At 43.1% G+C, this 25,544-nt stretch overlaps 2 protein-coding genes across 2 annotated transcripts in view; both read left to right on the plus strand.

Annotated features, from left to right (window-relative positions):
• Window positions 1–4,347: 4,347 nt before the first annotated feature.
• On the plus strand, window positions 4,348–6,413 carry LOC309436309 (ankyrin repeat domain-containing protein 26-like). The gene is made up of 3 exons (XM_082045412.1): window positions 4,348–4,638; window positions 5,114–5,200; window positions 6,313–6,413. Exons 1-3 carry the CDS (start codon window positions 4,450–4,452, stop codon window positions 6,382–6,384), a joined length of 348 nt encoding a protein of 115 aa, XP_081901538.1. The 5' UTR covers window positions 4,348–4,449; the 3' UTR covers window positions 6,385–6,413.
• Window positions 6,414–6,793: 380 nt separating this feature from the next.
• Window positions 6,794–25,544, plus strand: part of LOC309435151 (uncharacterized protein) — a gene marked incomplete at its 3' end in the record, with an annotated part of 86,790 nt that continues 68,039 nt past the window's right edge. Inside the window, exons 1-11 of the mRNA XM_082043069.1 lie at window positions 6,794–7,027; window positions 14,454–14,568; window positions 14,836–15,009; window positions 15,128–15,234; window positions 15,750–15,887; window positions 16,659–16,804; window positions 20,226–20,276; window positions 23,084–23,117; window positions 23,197–23,269; window positions 24,519–24,579; window positions 24,735–24,847. Coding sequence (XP_081899195.1) covers window positions 6,825–7,027; window positions 14,454–14,568; window positions 14,836–15,009; window positions 15,128–15,234; window positions 15,750–15,887; window positions 16,659–16,804; window positions 20,226–20,276; window positions 23,084–23,117; window positions 23,197–23,269; window positions 24,519–24,579; window positions 24,735–24,847 — 1,215 coding nt within the window. The 5' untranslated portion in view covers window positions 6,794–6,824. The remainder of the gene's footprint in view (window positions 7,028–14,453; window positions 14,569–14,835; window positions 15,010–15,127; window positions 15,235–15,749; window positions 15,888–16,658; window positions 16,805–20,225; window positions 20,277–23,083; window positions 23,118–23,196; window positions 23,270–24,518; window positions 24,580–24,734; window positions 24,848–25,544) is intronic.

Raw genomic sequence — 25,544 nt, forward strand, 5'->3', positions numbered from 1 at the left:
GTCTTAATTTCTCTTCAGTGCTCCAGCAATAACACCACTGATCATGGCATTACTAGGGGATTTTTTAAGTTGTTTGTGCCTTTTTGCTAATCTCTAATAATCTCCTCCTCTTATTCTGTGTGTGTCAGAAAAGATAAACTTGATGCTTGAATGACAGGCTCTTCAGGCAGCAGAATTTGATTCTGTGAAGCAAAAGCAAAATAAATCTTTTCTGGTTTCCATTTTAGCACCAAGTCTGAGGTTTGAGCTTTCCTTGGGAAAAGGAGAGTAGTCCAGAGTTCTTAGGCACATGACATGCCTTTCTGAAGAAGCTCTGTAAACACATGGCCTTCTTGCTAAGGTGTTCATGACCTTCTGTGTATCCATAGACATTTCTTTTTCTTACAGAATGCCACTAAAAGCTTCTAGTCAACTTGCATTCTTTATACTTGAACTGAATCAGCAATTTCTATTCCCCTCAAATGTATCGATCTGTTAGGCACATCTTTGTCCCTTTGCGTAGAAGCATAAATAGCAGTGTTGATTTGAAAACTTTTTTTTTCTTGCAGGAGATGCACAACTGTTACAGAAGGTGTGAGGGTAAGATTTTTTTTTGTGGTGGGCACCAGGGGAGGTATTATAATATAAAATATGTGTAATGAACTCTGGAGGACCTTTGGAAGAAAGTTGTAGGATCATTTTGTGTGTGTTTGTGTGTGTGTGTGTGTTTGTGTGTGTGTGTGTGTTTGTGTGTGTGTGTGTGTTTGTGTGTGTGTGTGTGTGTGTGTGTGTGTGTGTGTGTGTGTGTGTGTGTTTGTGTGTGTGTGTGTTTGTGTGTGTGTGTGTTTGTGTGTGTGTGTTTGTGTGTGTGTGTTTGTGTGTGTGTGTTTGTGTGTGTGTGTTTGTGTGTTTGTGTGTGTGTGTTTGTGTGTGTGTGTGTGTGTGTGTGTGTGTTTGTGTGTGTGTGTTTGTGTGTGTGTTTGTGTGTGTGTGTTTGTGTGTGTGTGTTTGTGTGTGTGTGTGTGTTTGTGTGTGTGTGTGTGTTTGTGTGTGTGTGTGTGTGTGTGTCTTATCCCTCAAAGTTTCAACCTCATCTTATCACTTCCGCCAGCTGCAGTTGCTGTTCTTGGTTACGTTACCTGAGGTGTGTCGCGCACTCTGCATTTACCTTAACCATAGATCTTGGATGGGGAGAGGAAGACCTTAGACCTCTTTCCATATAAGTTACTGCTCTCTGTTGCAGTGTTGTCTTTCTAGCCACCTTAGACTTTTTCCTTTGTCACTGTTGCTTTCACAGATGCAAAAGCTGGTTTGGACACCAAAGGACTCACACAGCACATGGGAAGAACAATTGAAGACAAGATCCCACCTTGAGGAGCGTGTTGCTCAGCTTGGCAGGGAAAAGGCTGAGCTGTTGGAACAGCTGAGCCCAGAAAATTCTCCAGATACCCAACCAACACCCAGGAGAACCGTGTTCACCTTTTTGTTGAGTTCTTACATACTCGGCTTTTTTCCTGGTATCCCTGCCGTTCAGGTTCTGAGAGTGTTGTGATTTGGCTGTCATCCAGGAAGCAAATAAAAGCTAGCTGGGTATCCTTGTGTGAATTCTAGATTGGTTCTGCTGGAAGAGTTCCCAGCATGGTTTGCTACCAGTTGAGCACATCAAGCGAGGCTGCAGTTCCCCAGTTCCTTCTTGATACCTTCTGCTCATCTTCTGACCCCTTGATTCCTGGGCAGAGATAAAATGCTTCATGTTTGCAGTGCAACGTATGGAGGAGCTGCTGCATGTTTTCAGAGTAGCAAGAGCATGTAAGCCTTGCAGAAAAAAGCACTGAAGGGATTCAGGCACATGAACAAATGAACTAGTGCTTGGGAAACAAGAAATGGCTGACAGTTTCCAAGGGGCAGTCTTTTGCTTTTTCTCCTTTTCTGTAGAGGAAAAATGGAAGCACAAAGTCAAAACAGGTGCCAGCTCTCCTCTGGTTTAACTGTGAAAACACCAAGAGGACCAACATGTGAATAAGTAAATACTTGCAAAAATATATGAAGGTAATGGCAGAGGGGAATAAAACATTGTAGAATTCCAAAAGATCGAATACCTCTGCAAGCCCTTGCATGCTGGTTGTTTGAAGATCCTGTGAAAGCTTTAGATTGACCTATGTTCTCCCATGATTCCTACGTAATTCCTGCTGTGAGCAGAGGAACTGCCAAAAGCACTCTCCAGCATCTTTTCTACCTTTTTCTCTTGAAACATTAGAAGAGAATGGCCTTTGCTTTGGTGAGGGCATCTGTTTCTGTTGCTATGTATTAACTTGTCTGATGTGAAACCTGAAGTGATTAAATGTTCTCAGGAATTCTGTCCCGTGTTATTCTGTGGAACTTGGCTAACGGGTAGAGATGTACTGCAGCTTCTCTGCAGAGAACGCTGGATGCACATACTGCATACAGAAACTGTTCCTAATCTTTGTGTGTCATGTATCTTTTCTATTTCGAAAATGCGAGAGTGAAAAAGTGAAGAAGCTGGTAGAGTCGAACCACCCAGTTTACCAGCGTTTAGACCACGAAATGAAAAGAAACGTTGAACCGCAAAATGACTGTGAGAGGTATGGCTTTCTAGTATATTGAAGAGGTATCCATGAGCAGAAGTCAAGCTTTATTGAACTCCAATGGAAAAATAGGTTTACATAACTCTTTGTGAGCAAATAATGCAGGCCTCATGTTAGTTCTTGCAAGGCGCTTCTGTGCATGAGCCCATAGTTTTCAACAGCTGCCAAAAGAACTGCAAATGCAGGTCACTCTGTGTTCTCCTGGGGGAAAGGAAGTCCTTTATTCCTCTTGTCTTGTGAAATTGGGACCCTCCAAGTGATTTCTGGCTCAGTAATGCTGGCTTTTCTCATTAATTCCTGGTGTGTCAAGCACATTAAAGATGAAGCAAGGCCATTGTGCTGGGTTGGCCAAGATAAGGCTATTATTTCCACAGGTAGCTGGGGGCATGACACAGCCAGGACAGCTGACCCCAAAACTAGCCAAAGGGGTATTTGATCCCGTATGAGGTTACACTCAGTAAGGGGAGCTGTTGGGGCGTGGTGGCATTTCTCCTGCTGGTTGCGGGGCTGCAGGTGCTCCGGGACACTCGGTTCTCTCTGGACCACGCAGTTTGGTGCTAATGTGTCTCAAGTGCGACCTGCTGCCCAGGAAGGGGGGAGGTTTTGGCACGGGCTGTGGTTGGGAGTTCACAATTGCTGCTTAAGAGACCTGCACTCCAGGATTACCACATGGTGAGAGATTTGTGCTGTGTGTCCCTTGCTTTGTATATTCTTTCAATATTATTGTTATTGGGGTTTTGTTGTTGTTGTTTGGGTTTCTTGTGTTTTTTATAGTGGTGTGTGTTTGTTTGTGTTTTCTTCTTGCTGTTCCATTAGACATGAGTTTTGCATTTTGTGTCCCAATTCTCCTCCCCATCCCACTGGGGCAGAGGAGGGGTGAGCAAGCAGCATGTGGCTGCAGTTGCCAGCTGGGGGGTGGGAGGCCTGGGGCTAACTACAACAGACGTGTCTGTGCGGTTTACATGAAGAGTATGTGAAAAAGGCTGGTTGTTCCTGGTTTCATTGTTTTCTTGACTAATTTGCTCTGCAGGCTGAAGAGACTTCTGAGCTGAGCTACGAAGAAACTAAAGGTGTATGAAGGGAGAGAGAAAGAGTCTCAGCGGAATGTGCAGGAAGAAATGAAGAGCAGGTGTTCTGAAATGGCCAGTGAATTTGGCAGATAAGAGCAAAGGTGAGTCCTGGTTTGGTTGGGTTTTTAGGTGGTGGTGTTTTTCAATTTGAAACCTGTTTTATTATTTCCCTCTACTACTTTTCATGTTCTGGATTTTTTTGTTTTCTTTTGTTATTTCTTGGCTGTATCCTGGAATTTATTGACTCTTCTTGATGCTCCTTCTACTGTTACACAAAACTGCAGAGTTTCTAGAGGTGTTTTTGATGTCACTCGGGCTGTGCAGTAGCGTGTAACCTTATATCTACTTCTCTGTTCATTACTCAGATTTTTTGCTAAAGCAGCCACGTTTCAGAGCTGCATATATTTTTAGAAGCGATTGCTGCAGAATGAGTGAACCGCCTTTGCGGTGGCTCATTTTTAATCCAAAAGTTAGCAGTGGTTTTGTGTTTCTGTTGGAAGGAATCCTATCAGAAATGATGTGAAAGCTGTTTTTGTTTTAAAAGAGCCTGGTTTCACTTTGATATAGTGCTGGATCAGCAGATGATAAACAGAGTCTTGATGGCCAACCCCTTTACTGATTTTTCACAGAACTGACTTCTTTTAGACCCCTCTGAGTTGTTTTTTCCTTTTTTTTTTTTCTTTCTTTTTTGCTGTCTACAGGTTGCAGAGCTTTCCCAGCAGTTGGAGGCACAGTCTGAAAAATGCAAGCAGCTGGAAGCTGAAAATAAAGATTTGCGAGAAGAGGTGTCCACCATGCGTGAGAACCGCCAAAAACTGGAGAAAAGCAAATGGCAGCTGATAGAAGAGGTGGCTAACCTGAAACATCGTTTGGAGAGTAGCATGGTGGATCGCAACCTTATAGAACAATATGAAAAAGAAGTCGAAGAACAAGCAGAACAAGATATAAGACAAAAACTACAAGAAGTCAATCTATTTTTGCAGGTAAGTGAATTTCTTGTGTGTGCCTGTAGTCTCAATTATATACTTCTCTTGTGGTGATAATTTTGTAGTATGTTATTTTTGGTTCCTGATTCTGTGTGTTAGTGCTGTACTTCTTCTCCCACTGCCCTTCAGCAAAGACGGGAAATATGGTTGGGCAATGGTGCTTTCACGTGTGAGTAACGTGCCTGCAGGGCGCTGAATGCAAAGCTTGCCCAGGGTGGCTTTCTGTTTTGCAGTTCCTGGGCGGTATCACTGTCTGGCCTTGTTCTTACTGTTCATCCTTGAACTCAATATTGACACTTAGAGTTGTCATGGCCAGACATACAGGTCCTGCTTTATCATTGTACAGGGGAAAGCGCTCAGAAAAGAAGTCACTGAAGTTGTACAGGGGGTGGAGGTGAGGGACTTATTTTAGACCCCTCTGAGTTCTTTTTTTTTCTTTTTTTCTTTGTTTTTTCTTTTTTGCTGTCTATAGGTTGGTGAACTTTCCCAGCAGTTGGAGGTAGAATCTAAAAAATGCATGCAGCCGGGAGCACAAAATCAGGATTTGCAAGACGGCATGGTATCTGATCTCATAGGGGCCACGGAGCAGCATCACAGGCCCTCAGCAAGAAAAGCAGAACAGGTCTGGTGACAGTGAGCAGGGCAGCCATGACCGCAGGTCACCAGGCCAGGCCATAGGGACGGGCACGTCTACAATTCAACCAGACGTCACGTCCATGGGTGAGGGTCAGGGCTGAGAGCAGTGAGGCTGGCACAGGCCCGGCTGCCGCTTCAGGCCTCACCAGCTTCTTCTAGGCCTGGCAGATGAATTCCTTCTCAGGAAGAGAGGGAAGTAACACCGCCATAACTCGGAACAACGGTATGAAGTTGGCTTTGCCCAAGATCAGCCCTTGATCCCCATCTTAGGCATGAATTGAGCAGGAGGCAGTTCAGCTTTGGCTTTTCTGAATGGTGTCCTGCTTTGCAGGGCACAATGTGGTAGAGGTGATGCAGAAAAAAAAAAAAAAATCTGTAACATTTGCCACCAGTAGCTGTCTCTGCCCATCTTTACTTAGTCACCTTGACTCAAAAGCAGAGTTTCCAGAAGTGTTTTTGAGGTTGCTTTGACTGTTCAATAGTGTGTAACCTTTTCACAGAATCACAGAACGTTAGGGATAGGAAGGGACTCAAAAGATCATCTAGTCCAATCCCCCTGCTGGAGCAGGAACACCTAGATGTTAGGGTTACACAGGAAGGCGTCCAGACAGGTTTTGAATGTCTCCAGAGAAGGAGACTCCACAATCTCCCTGGGCAGCCTGTTCCAGTGCTCTGTCACCCTCACTGTGAAGAAGTTGCTTCTCAAATTTAAATGGAACCTCCTGTGTTCCAGTTTATATCTATTGCCCCTTGTCTTATCATTGGTTGTCACTGAGAAGAGCCTGGCTCCATCCTCGTGACACTCACCCTTTACGTATTTATAAACATGAATGAGGTCACCCCTCAGTCTCCTCCAAGTTAAAGAGACCCAGCTCCCTCAGCCTTTCCTCATAAGGGAGATGCTCCACTCCCTTAATCCCTGCTTCTCCACTCATTCCTCAGGTTCCTTGCTAAAGCAGCTGTTTTTCAGAGCTCCTTTCATTTGTAGAAGGTATTACTGTAGAAGAAGTCAACTGCTTTTCCCTATTTTCACAGCTGAAGACACCATTACCAATCAGATGCTGGCAAAGTCCCAACTCCAGAAAACAAGGAGCGGTTCTACTGTGATACGTACAAGTAGGACTGATCAATAAACCAGGACATGAATTGCATTGGAGATTTTGTCCATAAACAGCCTCACACACAAATATGGCGGCCGCCCCTTGCCTACTTAACGGTGCCACTAACGGCCACCACGCTCTCGAGGCGGCGCACGCGGGGAGCCGCCCGCGCGGCGGGCAGAGCCAGCCGTTCCTCCCGTCACCGCCCAACCGCGCCTGCGCCGTCGCGTGGGGGGCGGTGGCCGTTAGCGCTGTTGCCGTTACCGGGGCAGCGAGACGCTGTTGCGTGGGCACCCGCCCCTCGCAGTTCGCCGCGCAGCAGTAGTAGCGGGCGGAGGCCGCTTGCGGGAGCTCCACTCTCCCCGTCCCAGTCCCCGACTCTGCCGGCCGATTGCCTGCTGCCGTTGCTCGCCTGAGGCGGGACCGTGCCCGCGCCCCCGCTGCGGGATGAAGAGGATCTTTGGCTTCGTGTGGAGGAAGAAGGGGCAGCCGCCGTCCGGCGGCGCCTCCCTGCCCTGCCCCGCCGGTGCCTACGACATCCAGTACAAGGAGTTGAGCAAGCTGCACCGCGCGGCCGCCAGCGGAGACCTGGCCAAGGTGCGGCGGCGGCTGAAGAAATTCAGCATCGACGGGCGGGACGAGGAGGCGAGGTAAGGGGGGAGCAGCGCCGCAGGGCGGGGGGCGGCAGCGGCGGGAGCCTCGAGGTGCAGCCGCAGCCCCCGGCAGCGACGCGGCGCTGGGGACAAACGGCCGCGTCGCTGCGAGGGGCGGGAGGGCTGGTTCTGTCACCGAGCTCGGCCCTTGTGCTGCCAGAAACACTTCTATTCGACCTAGCATCCCACTGTCGCCTTTTGTCCCGGTCTCGTTTCCTGGAGTCGTATTTCCCTGCGCAGGGGTGGAGGGGAGCTGGCAGCAGAAAGACGGGGTGCACAAGGGACATCACAGCCATTCTCCAGCCACACTCAAAAGTCAAACTGCAATGGCATGCATCTCCGTGTATCTCTAAGGGCTCGGCGTGCAAGTTTAGCAGTTGAGCCAAAAAAGCTGCATTCTCTTACCAGGGAGTAACTTGTGGAGAGGTAGGCACTGCAGTTAGGAAAGAGTTCTAGTGCAAAATGACTGTGTTTTATCTTGGTTCTCCATGCGCAGTTGCCTGATACGTCTTTTATGACTGTGATGTGTCAGCCAAAGCAGTAGTCTGATTTTGGGTGGCAGGTACTTAGTTGTTTGTTCTGAGGCTTTCACACAGCTAATCGGTGCCTTGGCTTGGAAGATCTGGGCAGCAACTTGCAGGAGAAACTACTTTTTCTGGCAGGTGTTACTCTGTGGGTTTTTGAGTCAAGCATAGCAAGTGCTTGCAATTATATTTTAAGGAGAAGCCCTGGGCTGCAGCATAGCTCTTAGTGATCCATCATAAGCATAAGGGATTTAGCTGAACTTTTGTGTCATGTATGTGTCAATTCTCTAATGCTTTTTTTTTGAAAAGTCTCGGATTCAAAACCTTTATGACATTTTGAAGACATGCTGGTTTAATAGAGTAGCTCAGCATCTATTGCAAAGCCTGGACTTTTGCCAGCCAGCTAGCATACTGCCTTGAAAGCACCTAAATGGGATGAAGTTCAACAAGGTCAAGTGCCAGGTCCTGTGCTTTGGCCACAACAACCCCCTGTGCCCTGCTACAGGCTGGGCACAGAGTGGCTGGAGAGCAGTCAGGCAGAAAGGGACCTGGGGGTACTAATTGACAGGAAGCTCAACGTGAGCCAACAGTGTGCCCAGGTGGCCAAGAAGGCCAGTGGTATCCTGTCCTGTATCAAAAATAGCGTGGTCAGCAGGACAAGGGAAGTGATCCTTCCCCTCTGCTCTGCATTGGTGAGGCAACACCTGGCGTATTGTGTTCAGTTCTGGGCCCCTCAGTTCAGGAAAGATATTGAAGTGCTGGAGCGGTTCCAGAGAAGAGCAACAAGACTGGTGAAGGGACTTGAACACAAGACCTATGGGGAGAGGCTGAGGGATCTGGGGTTGTTTAGTCTGGAGAAGAGGAGGCTTAGAGGTGACCTCATCACTCTCTATAACTACCTGAAGGGAAGTTATAGCCAGGTGGGGATTGGTCTCTTCTCCCAGGCAGTTAGCAATAGGACAAGGGGGCGTGGGCTTAAACTCTGCCAGGGGAAATTTAGGCTGGATATTAGAAAGAAATTCTTTAGGGAGAGAGTGGTCAGGCATTGGAATGGCCTGCCCAGGGAGGTGCTGGACTCACCATCCCTGGAGGTTTTTAAACTGAGATTGGACATGGCACTTAGTGCCATGATCTAGTAAATGGACTGAAGTTGGACCAAGGGTTGGACTTGATGATCTGTGAGGTCTTTTCCAACCCAGTCGATTCTGTGATTCTGTGATTAAATACAGCTATATTTGTAGGAGAAGCAAGAAAGAGCATGGTAAGCATACACTTCAGTAATGTGTGTTGTGTGCCTTTGTGTTGCCAGTTAGGAGTTGTTTATGCAGCTGGCGATGGGGGATGCAGTTTAAGTTGTGCACACTCCAGCTTCCTGAGTCAAGGTGCCCAATGACATTTGTGGAAATAGCTGCTGAATGTTTCTCTTTTTTTCTTACTACCCCTTCTCTTTGACTGTGGCTGATTCAGTCAGTCATCAGGTCTTAGCAGACCCTGGTAGGAAGTTTGGCTGGATTTTAGATTTTAAGTTCATCTTGTCTAGAAAGCTTTGTTTCCTCTGGAAAGGTTTCCTTCTGTGTGTCATACTACTATCAGTGTTATAACTGAGCAAATAAAGTAACACATGTAAAAAGAAATAAAAACAAACAAACAAACAAGCACAAGAGAAAGTAGTGTACATACACAGAGCACTGTGATGATTTTGGCATGACAGTGCCCAGTGCTGAAAAGCTCACCTGAGAGGAATTCAGTGGACAGTCTGCCTGGTTGCTGCAACCCCTGTACACTATACCAGCCATGAGGGTTGCAGGCCCAGCTGTGCCCTCTTAAGTGCTTGTGGCTGTGATATGTGTTGTGAGTGACCATCACATGCAGTTGTGTTTCAGAGCTTCACTGTGTCCTCCAGGGACTAGAAGAGTTGACATAGTTGGAAAGTGATGTAAAGAACAAGAAACGTGACTAGTAATGGCTAAGGTGTGCATTGTTCATATGAGCATCTCTGTTCTGCTCCTCAGGATTTCCAAAACCAAAATCTTGTACCAGGGACATGGCAAGTATCAGACCTATAGGCTCCTTGCATAAAGAAGGTCCTGTAGCACACAGGACCTCCCAAAGACTCTGTAATCCTGACTACAGGAAAGTAATATTTGACCATCCCGACATGTTAAACTATCATAGTCATAAAAAGCCTACTACAGAGGAAGGTTTTTGCTAGCCAGCCTCAGGCATATGGTGTGCAGCTGCTGCTACTTGTAATCTTTTGCTGTTACAAAATCTTTTCTTAAGCTTACTTTTTACAAAGTGAAACTTGTGGTCATATCAATTTATCCCAGCCTGAAATATTTCTTTAGTTGTCTGCCTGTGCTAATTTAATATATTTAATTTTTAGGACACCTCTGCATCTCGCCTGCGCGAATGGCCATGTGGATGTTGTTACATATTTGGTAGAAAGCAAGTGTAAGCTAAATCTTCTTGACAGTGATAACAGATCAGCCCTGATGAAGGTATGTGGAATATGTTATGTGCTTGTAAGTGGGGCTTATGGATTATGCACTAAATGATGTATCTGGCAGGATTCTTTACACAGCCCTATGTAGAAACATGCATATTGTGGTGGATTGGCATGGAATAGGCATATGTTACTGTTAGGGAATAGAGTGCATGAGCTAATCTTAGAAGGTGCTCTTATTTTCCAGCATTGGGAAGCTGGGGGAATGGTAACAGAGTGAAATGTAAACGCTGGAAGTTTTTCCTTTGTGTGTTGTTCCCAGGCAGTACAGTGCCAGCAAGAAAAATGTGTGGCTATTCTACTAGAACATGGTGCTGAACCAAACCTGCCAGATGCTGATGGCAACACTGCCCTGCATCTGTCTGTCATCTCTCCTAATACAGCTGTGGCAGAGCTGCTACTTGATTATGATGCCAATATTGAGGCCCGGAATAAGGTAAATTTTTGTATTTGTTAAGGAAATTATTTCAAGAAATTGCATTAATATTTCTCTTCAAGGTTGTGTGTTTTTTTTTTTTTATTTTGAACTTTATTTATTTATCTGTCCTTTCAGGAGGGATTTACTCCACTTGCTCTTGCTATCTCTGAACACCAGGAAGAGATAGTAGAATTTCTCCTTGGGCACGGAGCTAACGTGCATGCTCGAGATCAGTGTAAAAGGTGAGGGGTTAGTCAGAACACTACATGAGTCTCCTTAGTACTCTCTAAGCTGGATTGATGAGAGGCATGAGAATGAGCTCTTAAAGAAAAAAATCAGGGAACCACACGGAACGAGCTATTTCTGTGTGACTTTTGAAAGCAGGTCTGCACTTGACTGCTGTCATACCTCAGTGGATGCTTTCTGCATTGAGTTTGCAAGAAGGCATTGGCTGTGATGGCCCTTCTGGCAGGAAATGTGCCATTAGCTCAGCAGCGTTGCCTCAATTTGAAAACAACATCTCCTGTGCAGCAGCATGTGTTGTCTGTGTAAAAAGTTATGAAACTTGTTTATGAAGTTATATTGATAGAGGAAACTAACATTTTAAGGGTTAACCAACCACATAATAAGGGCCTATTAACGAACCACCACTTTAAGCCACATAATGAATATCTAGTTTAGAGCTGTATGTAGCCAGTTGTGTTAAGAAAAAAACAGAACCTCATCGAATGCCAAGATAAGTTTTACAGCACCAGCTGTAACCTTGAGGCGACAAGATAGCCAAGATTTACAGCAAAAAGGAAGTGCCAGTCTGATTTCGGTCGACTTGGCAGCTTGGGTTCCAGCCAATTCATCATAATGAGCCAATGCTGAAATTTTCACTGTGACAAAGCTGAAGGAGCTGAAGACCCCTCCTCAAAATCACCAAGTGGCACTGCACAGGTGCAACAGGGGAGGGTCAAGGAGGAGACTATGGAAATGGTTATCTGAGACTGATTTTAGAAGAGGCGGGGAAAGGTTATGAATATGTATAGGCATTCCTGGGGTTATTATGAATATGTAATACCTTACTGTATTTAAGCACATTTCTTATTGTTAAAAGGTATGCATGTTGGGTGGAGCGAATCCCCCACGCACCCATCGCTGTTTTGCTTATGCTCTAATGAACATGTGTTTAAGGAATACAATTAAGGAATTGGATTAAACGTTTTTTATACATAGAAAAATCGTAAGTTGTTTATTTCATGAGCAAATAAAGTAACACACTCTAAAAAATAAAAGACACCCAACCAACCAAACAAAAAAACCCAACAAAAAAAAAAACCACAAGAGAAAGTAGTGTACGTACATAGAGCACTGTGATGATTTTGGCATGACAGTGCCCAGTGCTGAAAAGCTCACCTGAGAGGAATTCAGTGGACAGTCTGCCTGGTTGCTGCAACCCCTGTACACTATACCAGCCATGAGGGTTGCAGGACCAGCTGTGCCCTCTTAAGTGCTTGTGGCTGTGATATGTGTTGTGAGTGACCATCACATGCAGTTGTGTTTCAGAGCTTCACTGTGTCCTCCAGGGACTAGAAGAGTTGACATAGTTGGAAAGAGATGTAAAGAATAAGAAACGTGACTAGTAATGGCTAAGGTGTGCATTGTTCATATGAGCATCTCTGTTCTGCTCCTCAGGATTTCCAAAACCAAAATCTTGTACCAGGGACATGGCAAGTATCAGACCTATAGGCTCCTTGCATAAAGTAGGTAGGTCCTGTAGCCCACAGGACCTCCCAAAAACTGCACCTGGAACAGTATCAGTTAGGAGCGGGCAGCTTTTCAGAGGTGGTCTAGCAAAGCCTTCAGCCTTACTGAACAAGATGGGCAAAACTTAGCAGGGAGTTGGAAGCACTATAGGCATGATGCCAGCTAGCCATGAATCCTGGGTCGAAGCTAATCGCTAAGAGAGATTTACCTTGTCAGCTGCCTGTCAGAGTGAACTCTAGAGCTTTTCATTGCTTAGCTTGTAGCTGCTGGGTCATGGGCTCAAGTGCTGTTGGAAATGCATGACGCCAGCCTGTTTCCCTGTTGTATCCCATTGGGGCGGTTTTGCAGCTGCTCAGGCATCAGCAGTTCTCTTTTACCCCATGGCTGATCAGCATAGGATTGCAGAAGCAGGAGAAGCAGAGTCTGGGCAGGGTCCCCACGGCTGGGTGGCAGAGCAGCTTTGATGTTACTGGAGGTTTCTTGCAGGTACGTGAAACTGTGATATTCTCTGCCAGCCTGTTCCCTAAAGTGGATCTTCTGTGGAGCTCAGCAGGCCTTGCTGCAAGCAGAGCCATCTCCTTTCCTGTTGGCAGGCTGAGAGGCTTGGTTGAGGAGGGCAGCAACCAGTTGCAGGTTTCCTGAAGGCTTTTCGGTTTGCAGAGCTGATAGTGACTTCTTGAGGTTTGTCATGTTTCATAGTGCTTGCTAGTAGAAGCTTTTAGGTGATGGTGGAATCCTTCATAGCCAGTTACGGTCAGCGCTCCCAGATAATCTTAGTCAGTCATTTCTTCAGATATGGAGGATCCTGTATACTTACATGGGAATTTCTCAAAAAGTGGTGGTAGTCACCATTGAGGGACTCCTCCATTGATGGTTCTGTCTCTTCCCCATCTGTAGCAAGATATTGCAAGTTCTGTGTTCTGCGTGTTTTTCTTGTCCTCGTCCTTGTTGCCATGGAGGAGGCTCATCAGCTGCACTGTAACGAGAAGTATCTGCATTACGAATTACTGTGTTTCTGCATCACATACCACTGCATTTGTTTACCTCTCCCTTTTCATTGCCACCTAGCCAGTGGGAGAGAGCTGCTGTCCTCTTGCTTCTCAGCAAGGTACCAAAGCAATTGCAATGTTAGTTGAGCATTTCTAAATACAGACAAGGGCCTACCCACAGTGTTGCAGTTCAAAACTGGTGCTGCCATCCCCCTCAGTTTTAGAGGAACTGCAGGATTGTTATTGCATCTCCTTCAAGGGAGAAAGGTCCTGTGTGTTTTGTGGATTGTCTCCTTCTCCGTTGGGACAGGTGTCCTGCAGAGCAGCAGGAGCTTTACCTTCTGCACAGAGTGAAGCTTGTGCTGCTTTCTGCCTGTGATTTAGAGGGAAACACATGCAAGGACTTTCTGGGTGATTGTGTCTTTGGGTACAACTAGGCTGATTAATGGACATCAGACCTAAGATGTTCTGTGGCTTGAAGGAGCTCTTTTCTTTCTGACAAGACTTTAACTTGAAGAAAAAAGTTTCATTTTCTTATGCTGGTCATGTACTGTTGAAATACAGTATTCCTTCCTTAAAGAGGACTTCCTCTGTAGTAGGCTTTTTATGACTATGATAGTTTAACATGTCGGGATGGTCAAATATTACTTTCCTGTAGTCAGGATTACAGAGTCTTCCTCTCTGTTTTGCTACATGTTATCAGAGGCACTTCGGTGCATGTGCATCCTTGTGTTTGGTGCAGTAGTAAACATGCTAGGAAAAAAAAAAAGAAAGCAGCATAAATTCTCAAAGCGCAGGGAAATACTAATATTCTTGCTATAAAACCCACCTTCTACATTTCTGATACGCTTCCGGGATGTGAATAATCACGGAAGAACTTAAGAGTTTTACTTGCCATAGCTCTCAGATGCTCAGGCTTTGGTCTCTGTTGTGCCTTGTGTGTTGTCCTGCTGGATGCAGTGACCAACGCCTGGGCCCAGGAATCTGTTTGTGCAGGGTCAGTTTTACGGTGAGGGAAATGTCACCTTACAAAGTGGACTCTCTGGAAGGTTTTTGCTAGCCAGCCTCAGGCATATGGTGTGCAGCTGCTGCTACTTGTAATCTTTTGCTGTTACAAAATCTTTTCTTAAGCTTACTTTTTACAAAGTGAAACTCGTGGTCATATCAATTTATCCCAGCCTGAAATATTTCTTTAGTTGTCTGCCTGTGCTAATTTAATATATTTAATTTTTAGGACACCTCTGCATCTCGCCTGCGCGAATGGCCATGTGGATGTTGTTACATATTTGGTAGAAAGCAAGTGTAAGCTAAATCTTCTTGACAGTGATAACAGATCAGCCCTGATGAAGGTATGTGGAATATGTTATGTGCTTGTAAGTGGGGCTTATGGATTATGCACTAAATGATGTATCTGGCAGGATTCTTTACACAGCCCTATGTAGAAACATGCATATTGTGGTGGATTGGCATGGAATAGGCATATGTTACTGTTAGGGAATAGAGTGCATGAGCTAATCTTAGAAGGTGCTCTTATTTTCCAGCATTGGGAAGCTGGGGGAATGGTAACAGAGTGAAATGTAAACGCTGGAAGTTTTTCCTTTGTGTGTTGTTCCCAGGCAGTACAGTGCCAGCAAGAAAAATGTGTGGCTATTCTACTAGAACATGGTGCTGAACCAAACCTGCCAGATGCTGATGGCAACACTGCCCTGCATCTGTCTGTCATCTCTCCTAATACAGCTGTGGCAGAGCTGCTACTTGATTATGATGCCAATATTGAGGCCCGGAATAAGGTAAATTTTTGTATTTGTTAAGGAAATTCTTTCAAGAAATTGCATTAATATTTCTCTTCAAGGTTGTGTAGTTTTTTTTTTTTTATTTTGAACTTTATTTATTTATCTGTCCTTTCAGGAGGGATTTACTCCACTTGCTCTTGCTATCTCTGAACACCAGGAAGAGATAGTAGAATTTCTCCTTGGGCACGGAGCTAACGTGCATGCTCGAGATCAGCGTGAAAGGTGAGGGGTTAGTCAGAACACTACATGAGTCTCTTTAGTACTCTCTAAGCTGGATTGATGAGAGGCATGAGAATGAGCTCTTAAAGAAAAAAAATCAGGGAACCACACAGAAAGAGCTATTTCTGTGTGACTTTTGAAAGCAGGTCTGCACTTGACTGCTGTCATACCTCAGTGGATGCTTTCTGCATTGAGTTTGCAAGAAGGCATTGGCTGTGATGGCCCTTCTGGCAGGAAACGTGCCATTAGCTCAGCAGCGTTGCCTCAATTTGAAAACAACATCTCCTGTGCAGCAGCATAAGTGTTGTCTATGTGGAAGCTCTGTGTGAAGATTGAACTTTTGTTTTGACTTCCTCTCCCGTTTTGCTGTTGTTTTTAATACTTAATGAAAACCACTATTTTTTTGTTCATTTTGAAGTAATTGGACAATACTATTTTTTGAGAGCAAATAGGAATAAAAATAATTACAGTGTCTGTGTGAAAGGATCTATTTTTTTATCATATTTTGGATGTTTCAGAACACCACTTATGATTGCTGCTTCTGATGGGGAGCTTAATTTGGTCAAGCTGCTTCTTCGGTATGGTGCTGATGTTTCCCATACAGACCCTCATGAATGGACAGCTGAAGATTATGCTGTTATTCATGGACATTCTAGGTAAATTTTTAACTTTTTCTAATGATAAAGTTGTCAGTTATCAGCGTGGCTTTGGAACATCTGTGGTAACAGCTCAAAGGTTTAATGGTGTGTTGAGACCTGTCTAGATGCTGTGCTCAGTGGCATCTTCCAATACGTATTGTTCCTGTGTCTAGTGTTAATTTGGAAGTTGAGGAAAATTTCCACCCAGAATTCTCTCTTAGATTTCAAGTTTTGTTGCAAAGCTCCCATTTGACCAATAAAAGCTCTAAAAAGTGTCTGTATCTTACTGTTATCCAGTGGTGGAACTTGGCAAACTGCAATGCATGTAAACCCTCTCTCCAGACCAGCACTACTGTCTTTACTGACTTCCATTACAATGCCCACGAACTACCAGCCTTTTATTTTAGAGGAGGTCTAACTGATATCCCTTTTGTTAAAATGTTAAGCAGTTTTAATCCTGTCTGCATAGCTTTGTTCATGTGGGTGTTCCTTCTCTAAGGTGGTTATGTGTGCTCAAAAACCAGGCTGAAAAAAATGTACCAAGCAGGAGTTAATAACTTTGTTGGGATGAATATCCGTCTCTAGAATTAATATGACTGTAAGAAATATTGAAGTCATGCTATAAGTTCTGTGTGTATTACCCTGAGCAAATACATACAAGTATATTAATTCATATGGCTATGAATGTGCACAGGATGGATAATAAATGGCTGCTAACTATTCTGTTAGATGGTATAAGCAAGTATATGGTTATTTTTGCCAATATATTTCCTTTCTTTCTCTATACAGTCTTAGTGAACTACTGGCACAACACGCAGACTCAGAAAACACAGCAGAAGCTTCTGCAGGTGCTGCACCAGGCCTCCCAGTACTTAGCATTCCTCCCTGGGCAGGAACTGCTGGCATTATGTTGGGTGCACCTGCTGTGGACAGAGGTAGGATCCTTAATCATGGAGGAGCTCAGGAGGAAAATCACTATGGCCTTTTCTTTAGGTGTTTTGTATGTTAACACTTGTTGTGTTCACCATTGACTTCAGTGGAGGTGTCAGAGAGAGTAGGACAAGAAGTTTTGTGAATGCGCTTACTTGTTGCTAGTTGGAGATGCTTCTCGTCAGACTGTGAATTGGGATTTTTGTGTTCCGTGTCCACTTAGGGCTTGTTCCCTTCCGCCTGTCAGATTGCCCATCTCTAGATTGTTTTTCTAGAGGAAGAGAGAAGTGGGACAGGGAAGAAACTAGGCGGGAGTGGTTTTGTTTTTCAGATGTGTCCTTTTACCTGTAGATGGCCATTCAGATTGTGAAAATCCAATCGTAAAAGCAGTAGGTTCATCCTGAGTAGTTGTTCATCTTTCTGTAGTTAGGAAGTAACAGATGAGTTAACAGGAAGATATGTCCTGTTGATTTCCACAGAGTTTGTGTGTCTTTGTGTTGACTTTGTTAACAACAACAATGCACTGTGTATACTGTATCTTCTTGGACATCGTTTGATTTACAATGAAAATAATGGGTTTCTTTCACTTTCAGTAATTTTATGAAATAAACTTTAAAAAAATCTGTATTACCTCATGATCCAGAAAAAAATCAGCTAAATTGACCTGTGATAAAAAATAATTAACTCTTTCAGTGAGTTTTTAAAATCCAGTCTATGCTTATGAGCATAACTGTAGAGGAATCTTAGAAAATTAATATTTTCATGTAAACAAAATTGTTTGTCTTGAACTTTATAACTCAGGCCCTACAGTGGGAGGTTTTATTCTTTCTGTTTTTTTAAGGGTGTTATATCAGAACTATGTGGCAAATGGGCAGCAGACACTGTTCAAACACAGTTCATTACTCCTTTTTTTAAAATATGAGCACGACATGGGATATTTTTCCTCATTGACTTTTCCAAGATAGGAGAATATGGGAATTTAATTTAGAGCAGTTGCTTTGATCTAGTTGGAGATTTGTGAAGTTTCTTGATAGAAGAAGGAGAATTGAAGGAGGATTTTCATTGTGCGGTGCTTTTTTTGTGGGTGGTGGTGGTGTTGGTGTTGTTTTAAGGGCTTGGTACAGGTAGTTTAATCAGCAAAATATTGCTTTCAGCCAAACAGCACTCTCTGTTACTGCTTCCTGTGAATGTAGATAATTGCTGTGATACCACATTGTAGTGGCTGATAGGCCTGAGTTATTATTTTAAAATATGACTTGAAGAATACTATTGGGTGATTCTGAAACTGACATACCCTCAGTGAAAATAATTTGCCCCATTCCTTGAAAATGATCATACTACTAATACAAGTCCCCAGTATTATGGGAAGTCTTTACTTCTTATGTTCATCTGAAGAGGCATCATAAATGCGAAGAGAATGTTATGCAAGTTAAGGACCTGGAAGGAGAAAGTGTGTGCTGTTCTCAGTCTGCTTCTAGTAAGGCTTGGTTTTCTTCTGAGTAGCATGAATCCTTTTGATCTTGTGCTCAGTCTCTTGGAAGATGACCTCAGTGTGTTGAGAGAGATGAGTAGCATATAGAGGACACTCATTGGCGTTAATTCTGCAGTGTCTGGCTTGCACCTGCAAAGCACATGTCCTGCATCATGATAGTCCCTTTGATACGCTGCATAACAGGCTTTGAAGCCTCTGTTAGTGGAGAAGCTGGGATGATCTTGAGCGACCAGAGAAACACCCACTTCAGAATTACTTTATTTTGCTCTTCTCTATTGTTTTCCTGGCATCTTCAGTGTTGTCCTTATCCCTTTTGCTGGTTTTGTACTTGTCAAACATTCTTCAAAATATTCTCCTCTAATGAGCAAGTCAGCATACTTAAGAAGTTGGCACAAGCTTATTTGATTGTTTACTTCTTGTCAGAACATGAACCTTTCTATTAATCACAGGCGAGTTTGCAAAGACCTCCAAATGAATGGCTTCCAGCCCTAGCATATTGAATGGCAGACCTTTTGGATTTGAAGTTGGAATTTCTTTGGCAAAAATAACAATTCTGCAACTTTTCTAAAGGCCAGGATTCAGATTTCCTGTGTGTCTGCAGTGGCAGCTTGTTTTAGCTGCTGCACTGCCTATTAGCATATTGTTCCTTCAGTGTTTCCCTGAGTCCCTTCAGACACTGTTGGTTTTTAATCGTAGAGCTCTTGGAAAATAAGTGAGTGCTTCAGTGTGATTTACATCTCCTGAGGTCAGGAAAAGTTGTCCTGTATCACTTTTGAAGAAAACCAAGAAATGGAGATGGGATGCGAAACCATCTTGAGGTCTTTAAGTGTATGTTTTTTGGTAGGAATCCTTTTGCCACATCCGTTACATGTATTTAGAGTAAAATCAATATCAGCAGGACACCCTTCTGCTCTGAGACAAATGTTTCCTTACCACAGAGAAATTTGGTGTCAGGTAGCTGCAATAACAGAACCTCACTATTAAAATAAAAAATTTTACTAAATAGGATGGGTGGAGCAGGTGGTTGGTGATTTATATTCTAAAACTTCTGCCCCACAATACACAGACATGCACAGGCACAGAAACACGCATGCGTGACACTCACAACAGTCCACGCACCTGTTTTGGTCCACTTGTGGCCTGCCCTATGGTGCTGAGGGAACAGGGTATTCATTCAGACTGCTTGTCATGTCTGCATTCTGGTTGGTGGCGTAGGCTGCCGCATGTCAGCAGTTTAGCATGGTCACATCAATGTAAGCAGGACTCTCTTGTCTTCACACTGATGTAGGAGGGTCCTATGTATCAGGCACCAACTGACACAGCTTTTAAGGTGAGCTGGTTTAAGGCAACATGTTTCTGGGCTGCTTTTTCAGTGAGGGATAACAAGCATGCTAAAACTGTAACTTGAATGATTGTAGATAACATAATGGCTGGAAGTTGTGTAGTGGTGGAGCCAAGATTTCCTTCAAAATGTCTGGATAGTGTATGTCCAAAGTTTAGTTGTTGGCACTTAGGGCTTTTTGGGATGCTTAGAGGGAGTGGTTTTGAGTGTGCTGTATGTATAAAGCACTCTACAAATACGAAGGAATTGCGTTTGCAGTCTATGCTAGATGAGAACTAATCAAGTTAGCAGTACATTTCTGGTAATCTGTTGCAGTATTTCAAAATGTTGGAATGTAGGTATTTTACATGGAGCTAGTAAATTAAGTTACACTGTTTGACACTGTCCCTTGAGAGTAGAGTTCTGCCGTTTGTGATTGTTTTCATTTCTAGCACTTAAAACTGTAGAGTAGACTCGTAGTTGTAGTACATTCTCCCATTGCTGTAGCTTTGTTGATGTGCTGCTTATGTTTTCCAAATTTCTGGGAATTGAACTTTATTCTGATGTCACTGTTTCGTCTGTCCTTTTCATGCCTTTTCCTAAATGGATATAGAAATGCAACAATCTCCTAACTACACATCAAGAACAGGAAAATCAAGGAAAGGTATTCTGTACAGTAGCATTTCAAATATGAAACACGTTGTATTATGTACAAATACATCTATGATGTTTTGTATCCTGGAGGACCCTATTTTGATGGGTTTGCTTTTATAAATCAGATTTGTGAGCAGTCTTTGGGCACTTTTTGTTTGTTTGCATGTTTTGCATGAGACATTTGTTATTGAATCGTTTGCTTTGTGTCATCAGTGACAGTTTTTTTTGGTTTTTTTTTAAATATGTTCTTTGATTGCTCCAAAATGGAAATAGACTTCAGTTAAAGGGGAAACATGTAATCCCCAGAGACAGCTTTTCTAGATCCCGTTTCTGTGGCAGGGCATCAAGGTCTGTCTGAAAGCATGCTCATGAACTTCCTCTGTTGCCTTCTAACAGGCAATGTGACCTGGTTTCGATCATTGCTTAAAGTTACCGTACATTGAAAGCCGAAGTTCGGATAACTTCCTTAGCTGATTTGATTAATTATAACTGTACTAATCAAAAATATATCTGAAGTATTGTGTCAAGAGTTTGTAACTGGCTGTTCCTCCCTACCCCCCAGTTCTAAGAGGCATGTTTTCATTCAGCTTGGGACGTTAGCAGGTAGATTAGACTGTAGAGCACTGAGTTTACAGGAAGCTGCAGAACGTAAAAATAATTACTCTTTTAAAATATTATGTGTTTGTAATAGGAAACATTAAAAATCGGAGACTGTGTTAGTATTTTAGCTAGTTCAGCTTGCACTGGAAGTTTCAGCCTCTAGGTTTTGTCTGTGTGACGTGTCTACACTGAACATGTCTACTGTATTTCATGGTCTGAAAGCCTTGTTCAGGTCAGGAGATGTACTCATCAAAGTTCCTACATAAACCCTGTCTTTAGAACAGACACAATTTGCATGCTTGTTTGTGGTTTACTGGTAGTAGAAGAGATGTCTTCCAGCATGGTATGCCTTTGTTTTCTTTTGTCTTCAATGACTTTGCCCAACACCTCAGTTTGGTTGTCAGCATGTGACTTCATGGGAGGTCACCTGTCTCCATCTCCTGTTTATAAACAACTTCATTTTGTTATGATAGTTAACAAGAATTAGTTATTGAGAACTTGAGGAGTGCTGAAATAGCTGCTCTGTGGAGGTTATATTTGTTTGGTTTTCCCTTTCGTTTTGGGACTTGAAGAGCCCTTTTGTTTCATCTTAGTTGTTGATAGTTGAGATGTTAGCACTCTTCAGGCTGGATTCCTTGAGTGCAGATTTCATTAGGACATCAGCGATGTGCTAGAGGGCACTCTCATTGAGTTTGCAGATGGCCCCAAACTGGGGGGATCATTCTATACGCTCCAGGGCAGCGCTGCCATTCAGAGGGACCTTGGCGAGCTGGAGAAAAGGACTGTCAGGCATGTCTTACAAAATGCAGCAAGGACAAATGCCAAGTCCTGCACACAGAGAGGAACAGCCTCTTGCTACAAAACATGTTGGGACTGCCTGGCTGGAGAGCTGCTTTGCTGAGAAGGACCAGAGGGTCTTGGCAGGGAGTGAGCTGAGCGTGAGCCAGCAGAGTGCCCTGGCGACTGAGAAGCTCGACAGTGTCCCGGGCTGTATTAAGAGCAGCATAGCCAAGAAACTGAGAAAAGTGATTGTCCATCCTCTTTGGCAACTCACTGGAGTGTGTCCAGCTCCCTGGGTACAATTTTGAGCCCCCAGTGCAAGAGGGACTGGTCTTTCAACAGTGAGCAAATTCAGTGGAGGGCCATCCAGTTTGTCTAGGGCAGGAGTACTTGCCCTTTGAGCAGAGGCTGAGGAAACTGGGCTTGTTCAGCCTAGAGAAGAACTGACTTTGAAGGGGACCTTGCCACAGCTTCCAGTACATATGAGGCGAAGACAAAGCCGTGTTCTTCCCAGTGCTGCATGACAGGAGGTGGAGACACCAGAGGCATAAACACAAACAAGAGAGTGTCTAACTGAATGTGAGAAGCTGCACTGTGATAAGGACAGTCAAACAGCGAGGTTGTACAGTCTCCTTCCTTGGAGGTGTTCAAGACTGGTCTGGATAAAGCCTTAAACAACCTTATCTGACCTCTTCACTACGCCTGTCTTGAAGAGGTGTTGGCTAAGAGACTTCCTGAAGTCCCTTCTGACCTGATTTGTCCTATGATCCTATATCCAAGTTGCCTTCATACCGCTGACGAAAGCTTGGTGTGTAGCATAGAATGCCCTGGTTATTATGCCCCTTTTGTCTGTTGAATGCCCTTTTCTGTGCAGCATAGAGAACTGCTGGTGATTCTTCTACCTGAGGATAAGCTTGAGATCTTAACTGTACTTTGTGGTTTTTTTCTTTACATTTTCAGATTAATCTGTAACTGGGTAGAGCATTAGGTAGTGTAGCATGTAGCATCATGTTATACATGTTACATAGAGTAGTAAAATCTCTGCATGTGATGTGTTCTCATGTGTAATATGAGTACTTCAGAGGTTCATGTACTTAGTATTTTGCTAAACCCCCAGCATTATGTTAACGGTTAAGAAACATAGCGTATTCCTACTATGCTTACTTTTTAGTTTAGAGGTGTTTCTTAAACTTGTAGGACATAAGAGTCCAAAGGAGAGAGAACTCTGGTATTTTTGTTGTCTTTTTTAATTCAGTATGGCTTGAAAAATAAGTCGCTTTGGAAATAGATTCATTCATGTTGTCTTGTGTTGAATTGACTGCCCAAAGTTTCATTCTCTTATGACCTTTAGAGTTGTCCATGTGAGATATTTATATGTATTGGTTAATTTTTTGCATGCCAAATCTAATTTCAACATGTCAATGAATTTTTACACAGCAATAGATGACTCTTCCCAAGGAGACTCAATAAGGTAAGACTTTGAAAATACCTAGCACGTACCTGAGGAATCATTTGAGAGACACAGCACTCATTTTGCTTTGCTTTTTAAGAAGCTCTGAGAAAGAGGAGGGTGATGACAGTTGGCATACCTCTGAGGAAGAAGAACTCGATTTTACCCCCAAGGTACGGTGCCTTTACAGGAAAAATGTTCTGCAAAAATAAGTGATTTGAAGGCAAGTTTTCTCTGGGATTGACAGAAGCTGCAGTTCCAGCCAATATTCTTTTCTCCTTAGAAGCAGCCTCTGGCCTGCCAGCCTCTCTTCTGCTGTGAGTTTTTCCCTAAAAGACCTGTGACTGTGGCCAAGCATGCAGTAGATTTGTGGTTTGGGGCAAAAGAGCAATAGGTGACGGGATAAACAACCACATGGTTTTATTTATTCTTGTTCATTTGAGTCAGATTTGCAGACCCTGCAAGTTGATAAGTTACTATGCTAACCTATTCTGTTCTTCTCCAAACATTGTTATTATTTCCTGTAAATTTGGTGATAGAATCCTAACTGCTCAGAAAAAGGGCATTTATTTACCAAGATCTACTGAAATCCTTCATCACCTAGTTCTCCTTTCCTCCTCGTCAGGTTCCTCAAGAGCACTCAATAGATGACTTATTCAAATGGGTCATCTTTTTTCTGCTATGAGATGGCATTCCATGCTTGCATGTGATCTCACACTGCATGTTTTCCCTCTCTTTTGAATGCTTCGGTAGTATTCTTTCTGTCAGCTACAAGCTCTCATAGCTGTTCTTACTGAAGTTCTGAATGGTTTTCAACTTCTGCAGTGATGTCCGGAGCATCTAATCTGTTGCACTGGGACTCTGCAGTGGTGAGGAACCTGAGTGTACTAGTTGAACCCTCTCTGTGATGGTAGAGATACAAGCATGTTTAGTTTTAAATATGGTTTAATTTTCTTGCACTGATTTAAATAGAAATGATGCATTTTTCTGGCATGATTTTTAAATTTAGGGATATTTTAGTAAGTGTACTTGCAGGTACTAATTTATGCATTCAGTCTAGGGATCTTAACAGTTACTTGTGTTATGTGTATTTGCAAGCAAGCATCCTGAAACTGCAATCGTAAATACAGCTGACTTTTACAAATATTAAAACCAGACGTTTAGAACTCTTATGCATCTCAACATAGTTTTGGAAAGAATTTGCAAAAGGTGTCTGCGCAGTGTTTTGGGGTGAAATACTTACTGAATTGCATATGTGAGAAGTGTTTGCGTAGTTAGAACTATAGGATGGAGGAAGCACCTGAGCACTATCAAAAGGACAAGCCAATTGTATTTACTGTTCAAGATTTGATGTGAACAAAGGATTTGTTTTTGTTACCGTTTTAAAAAAATTGGTTTGCTTAAATAAATCTTTATTTACAGAAGCCGCAGAAGCCAAACTTGACACTGTTAATGAAAGCTTCCCAGAAGTTCAGGAAAAAGAGTAAGCTATTTGGAAAAGATTGTATGATATCCTGATATATAAAAGTAGACTTGATAAGTAGGGTTTTGGTTTTTGTGGGTGTTCTTTTTTTTTCTTTTTTCTGTTTACATAGCTCATTTGGTTCACACGTGTTTTTCCTTCTCTTATGCTTTAAGACGATGGTGATGGTTCTACAATTGAAAGTCCTAAGTCACCAAAGAAAAGCCTCAAAGAAGAACAGGAGGAGGAAGATCAGGAAGATGAAGAAACTCAGTCTAAAGACATACAGGTGGAGAAGCAGGGAAAGAAAACAAAACCTAAAGGGGAAATTAATGAGAAATTGAAGTATTTTAGTAATGCTAAGTATGAAGGGGAAGCTTGGTGTGGAACTGGAGATGTCTGTGATGATGATCATAAAATAAGTAAAGAACTTGATGAAAAGGTGGAGGAATCTGTTGATACTCCTGTGTTTTTATAGCTGGGTGTTATGAAAATGTAACTTCTGTGTCTCCAAAGATAATGAATAATGAAGTATCTTGCAAGTCAGTGCCAAAACAAGCTGTCTTTCAAAATCTAAATAATTGGCAAGATTCACAAGAAAGCCAGAATAGGAAAAGCATGATTCAGGAGAAGTTTCACAGAAATGCTGACAGAAATGCAGCAAAAAGCCCAAAGCTTGAAAGCCAAAGACCAAACTCTGTTGTTCTTGAATGTGTGGGTGATGAAGATACTGAGGAAGCCCTGAAGCAAGAAAGGGAAAACTTGTGCTTAAAGAGCAGTCAAGAAAATTTAAGAGCAGCATTTCACTCAAGCACCAAAGTAAGCATATAGGGATGATCCAATGACAACATTATTTTCTAAGGGTGATACAGGTAAGAAACAAATAGTAAACTGGATTTCTCTTAATACTTATTCTTCACATATACCCATCTTTCAATCATCCTTTTTGGTATTAGAAAATGTCTCACTGCTAGCCAAATCAGTTT

Source organism: Streptopelia decaocto (genome assembly GCF_964273445.1).
Source record: "Streptopelia decaocto genome assembly, chromosome: 1".
Lineage (NCBI taxonomy): Eukaryota > Metazoa > Chordata > Aves > Columbiformes > Columbidae > Streptopelia > Streptopelia decaocto.